This window comes from Manis javanica, chromosome 1 (assembly GCF_040802235.1).
Source record: "Manis javanica isolate MJ-LG chromosome 1, MJ_LKY, whole genome shotgun sequence".
In the NCBI taxonomy this organism is placed as follows: domain Eukaryota; kingdom Metazoa; phylum Chordata; class Mammalia; order Pholidota; family Manidae; genus Manis; species Manis javanica.
Window position 1 is genome coordinate 8237536 of NC_133156.1, and position 10813 is coordinate 8248348.

A 10813-nucleotide genomic window follows, 5' to 3' on the forward strand; every position below is an offset into this window, starting at 1 on the left:
CGCTCCTTTCCTTTCATTGCCTCTAGGCTTAACTTTTCTAGGAATGGTTATGAAAATTCGCTTTTTTTTTCTACTTTTGGTATCAGGCAGATGCTTTACTGAGAGTGTTTACATACACTTCTTTCAGAAACAGAATTCCATAAATAAATATGATTACACACACACACACACACACACACACACACACACACACCCTTAACTGTTCTAAAAATATAGGTGTCTCAAGGTATTGGGAAATTCATTTTGATGAGAGCCTGTTGTTTGGGAAGATCCGAAATGAGAATTTACATCTTAGAAACTAAACCTTCCCAAAACACCAATAAAAGGTTGTGAAGTGGTTCGTTTTCACTTCAGTGTTCTGTCTTTAACTGACTAGAGTGCCCTCATGTGTCTGCATTTTTATACTATGGAGGTTTTGAAAAAGATTTATTAGAATCATAGAACTGGAGAAGAAATTCAAATACTTTCTTTTAAAAAAAACCATGAACATTGACTGCATACGAGGTCCCATCTCTTAAAATTTTTTTAACCATGATCTAAATCACACACACACACACACGAGTATCTAAAATGTACAGCTACAACATAAAGAATGGAAAACCACACCCTTCCTAGTAAGAAAGAATACATTGCTGACATCTTAGAAGCTCCCGGGATGCCCCTCACTAATTGGGTCACCCCAGCTTATTCTCACAGGTAACACTATCCCAAATCTAGCGTTAATCACCTCCTTGCTTCTCTTTATAGTTTTACCACCTGTGTTTGTTTTCCTAAACAGCATTTGGGATGCGGGAGTTACTATTTTTCAACTTTGCATGGGTTGAATCCTATCAGATGTATTGTTCTCTGACTTGTTTTTATTCTACAATTTCATAGAAGTATATCGCTTCATTCATTTACTTGCTTTATGCTATTCCATTTTATGAATATACTCTTAGTAGACATTCAGATTGCTTCTAGTTACTGTGAATAAAGATGTTCGAGCATTATCCCAAATGTTGCCTGGTGTTCACGTGTAACAATTTCTCTGGGATATACATGTGGATAAAATGAGAGTTCCTGTGGCCAGGATTCTCACCTGGCCCTGGTTGACTAGCTCACTGCACACCTGTGAACAATACATGGCTGTTGACTCTATAAAAAGAGCTCGCCCAGTGCTCTGGGTGTGACATGGTGACAGGGCTGCGAGGCTGCAGGAGAGCAGAGGCTAGAGTGGTAGCAGCGCTGAGGACAGAGGCCCAGAGGACGGCTGTGTGGGACGACTGTGCAGAGAGCCCCACAGGATGGCTGTGCAGACAGAGAGGCCCAGAGGACAGCTGTGCGGACACAGGGGCCCAGAGGCAGAGACTGGCTTGCTGCATGCAGGCTTGCTCAGAGTGAATGGGATTTTAGTGATTGACCTGCCACCTGAAAATAGTTGGGTATAACCCTTTCACCCCAAGAACATTTTGCTGTCATTTTCTTTGGTCACACAGACTCCATAGCAAACTTGCCTGGGGCTGAAACCCACTGGCAAGACAACCAGTATATGAGAATTTCCATTAGTCTACTAGCATCTGATGTCAGAATTTCCAATATTTGCCAAACTAGTGTGTGTAGTTTAAAATCAATCAATTAAAGCTAATCACTATGGTTTTAATGCATTCCCTGATTAATAATGTGCTTGGGCACCTGTTTGCCATCTGGATTTCTTCATTTTAAAAGCACCTGTTCAGCTATTTTATCTGTTTTACTATTGGGATGTCCTTTCCTTCAGTTCTTTGTATCCGGGAAACTAGCTTTTGTCAATCACAGGCATCACAGGTATCTTTTCCCACCCTGTGAAGTATGTTTCTCTCTCTTTATGATGTGTTTTAATGGTCAAGGTTTTTCGTGTTTGTTTTTTTAACCTAGTCAAACATATCAATCCCTTCCGGCTGTTGCCTTTTCATCACGTATCCCTATCCACTGGTGACGAAGATAGTTTGCTGTTTCCCAAGAGTCCTAGTTCTGCCGTCCACACTGAGGTCTTTGATCCACTCCAAACCATGAGGAGGGGCGGGAGGGAGGAGGGAGAGTCCAGACCATTCCGCACCGATCACCACCCGTTCAGCGACCTTCTACTGGGAGGCTTTCGCCGCCGCCCTCGGCTTTGCGGGGCCTCTTCTGTCTTTCAACTCCGGGGCCCACACGTGCGGGCCTGTTTCATAACTTGTTCTTTCTTTATCGAAAATAAGACATCATACTTTGCTGATAAAGGGCTGTTTCTGCCTATTCTTCCATCTCCTGTAAGTGTCTCGCCTCCACTAAGTGTGCAAACGCCACCGCAAAGTCACTCAGTCTGCTCAGAAGTCCAGGGAACAAATACTCGGGCGGTCCCGCGCCCGCCCCAGCCTTTTTTCTGGAGGCGTACCACGCAGGCGCAGCCGGTCCGCGCTAGCGCGCCATTCGATGAAGTGCGCCTGCGCCTGGAGACGCCCCGCCCCCGCCGGTCCTCTATAAACCCATAATAAAGCTTCTCCTCGCGAGAGACTCCGCTCTCATGCTCGCTGCCGGGGTCGGAGGTCAGAGCGAGCGTCTCGCGGGCCATAAGAGGAAGATGGCGGTAGAGTCGCGCGTTACCCAGGAGGAAATTAAGAAGGAGCCGGAGAAGCCGATTGATCGGGAGAAGGTGTGGGGTCCGCGAAGAGGTGGAGGTGGGCCCGGCAGGGTAGAGAACGAGGCCTGGGCGCGGAAGGCGGCGATTTCCGTTCGCGGGGCGGCTCGGACTAGCCGCGGTTTCTTTAACTTGTGCCTTGCCCCGTTTTTCCGCTTTCCCTCCCAGACGTGTCCGCTGCTCCTGCGCGTCTTCACCACCAACAACGGCCGCCACCACCGAATGGACGAGTTCTCCCGCGGCAACGTGCCGTCCAGCGAGCTGCAGATCTACACCTGGTGAGGGCTCGGGGGCGGCCGGCGGCGGGGAGGCGGCGGGGAGGACCGCGAGCCTGCGCCCGCTCCCCCCCCAGTGGGGGTTCCCTCCTCGCCTTCAGTGTCTCCCCTTTGGGGCCTTTGGGCGCAGCTCCCGCGACGTTAGAGGCTCTAGCTGTTAGGTAAAAGTGAATTTGCTCATCGTGTAACGCTTTTGAGTTTAATGTTAAAACTTTTAGATTGTAGAGAACTGGCAGACCCAAGATTGCCGTCACGGTTATGGCTGCTTGGTACGCAGATGATTCGTCCGTAATTGAAATGCGGTAGCCGCCCTTAAGGGCTTATAGTCGAATAAATGGTAATATGACATAGTAAAGGTGAGTGATGCCATTGAGTGACGCTAGCCGCAAAGAGCATTTCCATGTATATTAAGCCTTAGATGTATTATAAAAAAATCAACAAAAACCACGTAATTTCTGATGTCATGCTTAACGGAAAAGCTTTTGATGGGTTCAGTGAAGCCTGCCCCCAAATGTTCATCTCTTGTGCTCGCTCACCGCCCCCACCCACCACTCTAGAGCCATCACATACTGCAGGCTTAGCTTCTGTGCTTTGTATTCTCTGGTGTGACATCATAATGGCTGTTTAATAGTAGTAAAAAATGTATAATTAAAAAATATATGACCTTTTTGTGGTTAAAATATGTTACATTTGCATTTTGACTTTTTCAGTGTACAGTTCAGTGGCATTAATTATGTTCATGTTGGGCAACCATTACCATTACCTATTTTCAAAACTTTTTCGTTCCCCCTAACAGAAATTCTGAACTCATTAATCAGTAAATCCCCACTGGTTCTCCCAGCCCTTGGTAAACTCCTCCAGCTTATGTGTGTATATGAATTTGCCTGTTGTAGATTTTTCATACACCTAGATTCTTAAAATAGTTGTCCTTTGGTCTGGCTTATTTCACATATAAACCTCGCATAATGTTTTCGAGGTTCATGTTTGTTCATGTAACAGAACTTCATTCTTTTTAATGGCTGCATAATATTTTACCGTATGGCTATTCTGCATTTTGTTTGCTTACCTGCCAAGGGTCACTTGGGCTGTTTCCACCTTTTCTCTGTTGTGAATAATGCTGCTGTAAACATGGGTGGGTGTGCAAGTATCTGAGCTCTCAGTTCTTCTGGGTATATGCCCAGCATTGGAATTGCTGGGTCACATGGTCATTATATGTTTGACTTTGAGGACCTGCCAAACTTTTTCACAGCAGCTACACCGATTTGAAGTCCCCCAAAATGTGTAATTTTAAACTGTAAGTCCAGCATACTAAAACTCAGTTCTTTGAAGATTAGGACTTTGTCTTTTTGGAGGTATTGTTAAATTTGTGTAGTATAGTATGATTGTAGTTCAGCATCATTCCAGGAGAAAAGTTGTAGGAAGGTTAATTTAACTTAATAGAGAAGAACTGTTACTAGTGGATTGATGAAAACTTACATTCAGAGATTAAAGTATATTTTCTCCTACAAATAAAAGTTTGCCAGGTTCTGTGCTTAGACCCTGTAAAATAAGGTACTGCCCCCACTGGCCCCTCCCTATAGTAAGCTCTTCTAGTGAAGAAAGTAAATGAACAAAATACTAAGTAAGACAACATCTTACTACACTGATGGACAGTGACTGTAATGGGGTTTGTAGGGAGGGGGGACTTGGTGAAGGGCGACCCTAGTGAACATGTTCTTCATGTAATTGTAGATTAATGATAACATAAAAAATAATACTAAGTAAGACTTTAGAATGAACAGGGCTACTGAAATGTTCCGCAGACCCTCTACTAACCAAGAAAAAAACTTACAAAAAAATCCTGTCCTAAACTGTCCTATCAATAAACTTCAACCCTTCAACCAAACAAGGAAAGACAACTTTGTTTTACCTCAAAATGGTGGCCAAAGAAGACAAGCTTCTGAAAGGCGCGATATTTGGTGTGGGGCAGCACCGAGCCCCGCTCCCCTCCCAGAAGCAGTAATGAGGGAAGTGTTAACAAACGTTAGGAATTCTCAATTTGTAGCAGCAGACTGGAGGGCTCCAGAGGGCAGCCCTAAGATAAGTCAGGAGAAGAGAGTGCACATCCAGAGGGAGCAAGTCAGTTTGCCAGAGTCCAAGACACTGGAGTCGGGAGAACAAGCCAAACCCCACAGAGCTGGTGTGTCTCCAGCATTTGGGGTCATTAAACAGGTTATTGAAAGAATTACCTGGGTCAGTGTCAGGGTTCAACCAGAAAATCAGAACCAGTAGGAGGTGCATTACAAAAAAATCAAGAGATTTATTGCAAAGAATTGGCTCATAATTGTGGGGACTCCCTAGACACCCAAATCCCTGATCCGTGAGGCGGCCTATCAGGAAGGGCAGGCTGGAACTTTCAGTGAGCTGAAGCTGCCCACGGTGCCCCGAATATCTTCAGGGAAGTCTCACCTCTGCTCTTAAGTACTTTTCAGCTGATTGATTCAGGCCTAATCAGATTGAACGAAGCTTACTCAGATTATCTAGGCTAATCTACTTAGTTTAAAACCAACTGGTTATAGACTTTATAGTCACATCTACAATACATTACAATAACATCTGCATTCATGTTCGATGGAATAACGGGCTGTAGTTCTGCCAGACTGATGTATAAAACTGACCCTCACAGTCACCTAGCAAGGACTTTGGCCCCAAGAGACCTCTTGTGTTCTTCACTTGCGTACTCAAGCTTTAGACCAGCGCTCAGAAAGCAACTGCCAGCTGTTGACCTAGGAAGATGGTCCTCAGCAGGTGACGAAGCTTGTAGAGTATCCATACTGTCAGAACTGATGAAAATTGTAAACCAGATTACCTAAATTCATTATGAGCAAGACGACAATATGGAAAATGTTAAAAGAATGGAAGAAAGGATTCCTTGTGGTACACAGTATGAGCATATACTGTGTGTAATTATATGCAGAGAATGATTGATACAGAATAATTAACACGAGAATATCAGGTATGGAAAAAAGTCACCTCCCAGCAGGTAAACCAGTCTGGCCTCAGGCTTTATGCCAACATTGGAGATAAGTGAGGACAAAGTTAAAATAACCAAGGAACAGACAGGAACTCTGACAGAGTAAAAGTATGTTACAAAATTAGAGGGCAGTAGGAAGGCTAACAGTGTGAATCCTTATCAGAAATTTTAGTTTGACTTCCATTTTTGCTTTGGTTAAATTTAATTAAAAGAACTTAATTGCATGAAAAATAGGCATGAATTTGAGGCATGAATTTTGTTTTTTGTATTGTCTCATGTATACAATGTTTGATAATTGTCCATTTTTTTTCTGTAGTGTGTATATGCACAAAATGCTTCGAGTGATGTTAACTTCACTGGTTATTTCTGGTTGATGAAATTTGGGATATATTGTATTCTTGCATATGGCTTTTCCACCTCTTTGAATAATGAGCATGTGTCTAGCTGGGAAAGCCAGTCAACGCACGGCTTCTCCACCCCATGCACCACCGCATGAGAATGACCTTGGGCCTGGAACATTTCCTTGCAGAGAGATAAAGCGCTGCTCCTCACAGCCTGTGCTGGGCATCTCTTTGAGATTACCTTTATCTATTCTGGGCTTGATCTGTTCTTCTTTGTTCTGCTTAAGCATGTGTGCTACATGGCACCTGACCAGTCCCACTGCTACATCTGTTCCCAGTGGGGAGGGAGTGGAGACCTTTGCCTGCAGCCCAAGAAGGGTATGTGCAGACCATCACTGCATCAGCCCCAGGGTGAGACCCACTGGCCGTGGGGACCCACACTGCTCACTGTTGAATCTGATGTTGCTCTTTTTCTTCTCTGTGCAAGTAAAGCATTGCATCCAATGCCTGGGTGAGTCGTCTTTCTTGGCAACCCCGCCACCTGCAAGTCACGCGGTAGGCTGACATCTTGGGGCAGCTCCCAATGGCCAGCGTTGTGCTCTCTGCTGTCCTCTGGTTGGGCTCCTCCCCTGGAGGTGGAACCAGGTGTCACTTCCTCAACATAGCCGTTTTTATACAAAAACAAGCTTTAAAAAACTGAGGCAGAGATGAGCTGCAGGGAACAGAGAGAGTTAAATAATGAGAGGTTGAAATAACAGTGGTGATGCTGGAGGAAAAAACTGATTTGTATTGGAAAGGTAAAAGCATCAGGATGGAGCTGGGGAGAACGGAAGGATGCTTGCTTAGGTTCATGATGTAGGCCATTAAGAGGGTAGTGGTGCTTTTGATGGTAATGTGAGAGAAGTGGCGTGTTTTGGGGGCACTGTTGTGTTATGGACATACGGAGAAAGGGTTCAGCAGCAGTAGGGAATGGAAGATAGTGTCATCCAGGGTATTTTTACTCTTGGTGCTGTTGCAGCCATGGTTTTACTTGAGTATGATGTGGAGATTTGTAAATAGGGTGTAGAGTTTAAATGACCTTGGGCATTTGGTTCCCTGCTGGATCCTGGACCCTCTAGTTCTCATTCTTCATGAGTGCCTAGTATTGTTTCATTTTATAGCACCCTACAGGCAATGTGTAAAGTTCCACATCATTTATTTCGCATTGTCAAAAAAGGAATATAAAAACACAGGAGTTGACCCTTGAACAACATGGGTTTGAACTGTATGGGTCTATTTATATATGAATTTTTTTCAGCATATACACAGTGGCTGCAATTGAATGTAAGGTAACAGACTCCATAGGTGATGTAGTTGATAGAAATGGAAAAATGTACATAGGGGTCTGTAAGGTGATTGAATCGGCAACCTTGGCGTCATTAACATCACACAGCTATCTGGACCAGAGAGAAATGCCAGGATCTGATTGGAGTAGAGCAGAGGCCAGGTCCGGCAAAGCCGAGGAGGGGAGAAACCTTTGCCCTTTCCAAGTGAGCCCTTCGTAGTCCTGGCGTGACCCACCTGCAGGCAAGTGTCAGCCCCGGCCAGGGACCAGTGAGGTGGCTAGTATCCTCTGCTTTCCTGCTGTGTCCTTTTTGTTGCACCTGAAGTTAATTGACCCATTTTATATGCAGTAGGTGTCAGTAGTTAAGTGTTTGGGGAGTGTACATGGATTTTCAACTGTGTGTGGGGTCACTGCCCCTAATCCCTGTGTTCAACAGTCAACTGCAGTTTGTTATTTCCAAGATGCTTATATTTTAAAAGATTTTTTCCATGTTCCATATGAGCTCAAGGGACTATATTAAGTTCTGATTTCAAATAAATATTTGCAGGGCAAGAATATATATTGTGAAAGGAGCCTGTGCTTAGGAGTCTTGAGAAAATTTCCTGTTTCTTTTTAGGACTCTTATCTGTTGAAAAACTCACAATCTGTCTTAACTACACATCTTTATGAAGATGCGTTCCTGTTATATTGGTTCCAAGATGCATTCCAATTTTAAACATGATAAGATGCAGAAAACTGCATGTCTTAGAAATAAGGAAATAAAATTGTTTTAAGTATTATCACTGACAGGGAGTTTAATTTATCAAAATTTCAAGCATTGTGGCTGGTAGGAGAGTGTTTGGTGCAAATAGTATTTGCTGCTTTAAAATCAACTCAAGTAAAAGACCTTGATAGTTTCTAATGTGAGTCACAATTCAAATACACATTGTTAACTCTTAACTCATGTCAAAATTCTTGATGCATTGTTGCTATATTGTTACTACTATGTTATTAGTTAATCAGATGTAATGTCTTTTTTAAAAAAAATTCAGGATGGATGCAACCTTGAAAGAACTGACTAGTTTAGTAAAAGAAGTCTATCCAGAAGCTAGAAAGAAGGGCACACACTTCAATTTTGCAATTGTTTTTACGGATCTTAAAAGACCTGGCTATCGGTAGGTAACTTCTCTCATTTTTAATTCCTATAATCTGTTTTTGGCTTTGATAATGTTTTATTGTTAAGGAATAATCTGTTTAATGAATCTCTTTAGTAGGAAAAATGTAAATTTATACTATCTTAATATCTGGTTTAGCTTTACATAGTAATTAAAACTTTTGAACTGTGCTGTAAGGTAAGGAGCATATCCAATCCTGTATTTACTTTCTGATACAAACTAAATTCCATTGGTTTGTGATCCATTAACAGCTCGTCTCTTTTCCTGCAGAGTAAAGGAGATTGGCAGCACCATGTCTGGGAGGAAGGGAACTGATGATTCCATGACTCTGCAGTCGCAGAAGTTCCAAATAGGAGATTATTTGGACATAGCAATCACCCCTCCAAATCGGGCACCTCCTTCGGGGCGCATGAGACCATATTAAATTGTATTTACTGTTTCTTGAATTAGTTTTCATTCAGTTATGTAAAATAAACTTTTTTCCTCCCTTCATTTTTGCCATTAAGCCTTTAAACAAATTGTGAATTATCTATTTAGGAATTAGGTTTGGCTGTGTTATGGTATGAATATTAATGGAGTCCATATGTTTCAAATCTTGTAAAATATGAAGAAAACTGCTCTTAGCATTCAGTGTAAAACTGTATTGTTAAATATATGTGTGCAATCAACCTGAGTGTGAACGTTACTGGAGGCATGGGAACAGGGCTTAGTGTCGTATTTGGGGTTATACCGAGTAGTGGCGGATGGTATGTTAAAGCCACACTGGAGCAGAATGAGAAAGCCAGGGGACTGTATCCGCAGTGGGTTTGTGGCCTGGCCTTTTGAATGCGGTTTGGGAAGGACCTCTGTGGATGAGGCAGCATGGCAGCAGAGGCATTTCAAAGCAGCGTGAGCGAGGCAAGTTGAAGAAGCTACCTGTGTTTGAAGAGACTGGCCGGCCTGAATCAAGTTACAGTGACCAAGTTAGCAGGACGATGGGTGGCAGGTTGATGGCTTTTTATATTTAAAAAACGGGCAGAATGGGGCATTTTGGCGTCAGGAACCACAGTGGAGATAGCAAGGGTTAGGTCTTAGGCTACGGGTGGAAAGGTTTATGCTAAAGAGGAGTGAAAATGGAGGGAGGGGTGCAGGAGGAGTCCGAGGAGCCGGGGGTGGGGCCCAGTCGGGTGGGTAGGGGACAGTCACATCCTGGCGGGTGCTGGGGACTGGTTCGTTTCTGAGTATCAGGTTTGAGAGGCGCAGTGTGCACAGGGGTTAAGACCAGCTGTGCTAAATGTTTAAAGCCTGATCGCATCAGTAGCTCTGCGAGCATGGACAAGGTACTTGAGTTTGTTTTTTGGTTTTTGTAATTCATAAAATGGAGGTAACAGCTCATAGGATATGGAGATCAAGGATTTGCAAAGGGCTTAGAATAGATAGCCTGATATGTAAGAAGCAATAAATAGCCATAGATTTCAGTCAAAACTGGAACCATATCCTGCATGGCGTCATTTTCATTCTGAAGTTTATATACAGTATGGCAGTATGTAATCAGCCTAAATTACTGCTAGTCTGTTACAGTAGAAGGTTGAAAATGCATATTCCAAAATGAAAGTACATGCTAGCAGTGATTTTGGAGTAAGATGCAGTAGTTTGATCTGGAACATAGAAAAGCAGCCTTTAAAAATCTAATGTTCCTGTGGACTTGGTGTTCCTCCTGCAGCCAGTCACCAGGGGGCAGGGGCGAGCCTGGAATCGGGGCCTAGTGCCTCTTCTGAACCCAGAGGGTTCAGTGGTTTACCCCGACCCTGATTCTCTCATGTAGACTAGGTAGGCTGGAGTTGGGTAAGCTGTAAAGGTAATTTAAACCCAGCTGTGGGGGAGGAGGAGCCGTGATGATCTCCCTGTTTGTGGGGAAGAGCAGGACCCTACAGCGCAGGTCGGGAGCTCAGTACAGGGCCTGGACAGGCTGGTGGTACTCGTGGTGTGAGCTGCAGGCGGGACTCTCCTGCTGCTCCAGGCCATTCTCCCCATAGTTCACAATAAAACGGTTTATTTGCTTGGTTTCAACGTGGGATTTCTCCTTTTTAAG

General features: G+C 43.8%; 1 protein-coding gene across 1 annotated transcript; it reads left to right on the plus strand.

The window, feature by feature from the left end:
- The first annotated feature begins 2490 nt into the window (after positions 1-2490).
- Positions 2491-9410, plus strand: SAP18 (Sin3A associated protein 18). Its single transcript, XM_073225832.1, has 4 exons — positions 2491-2650; positions 2804-2913; positions 8620-8742; positions 9013-9410. Exons 1-4 carry the CDS (start codon positions 2522-2524, stop codon positions 9164-9166), a joined length of 516 nt encoding a protein of 171 aa, XP_073081933.1. The 5' UTR covers positions 2491-2521; the 3' UTR covers positions 9167-9410.
- The last annotated feature ends 1403 nt before the right edge of the window (positions 9411-10813 follow it).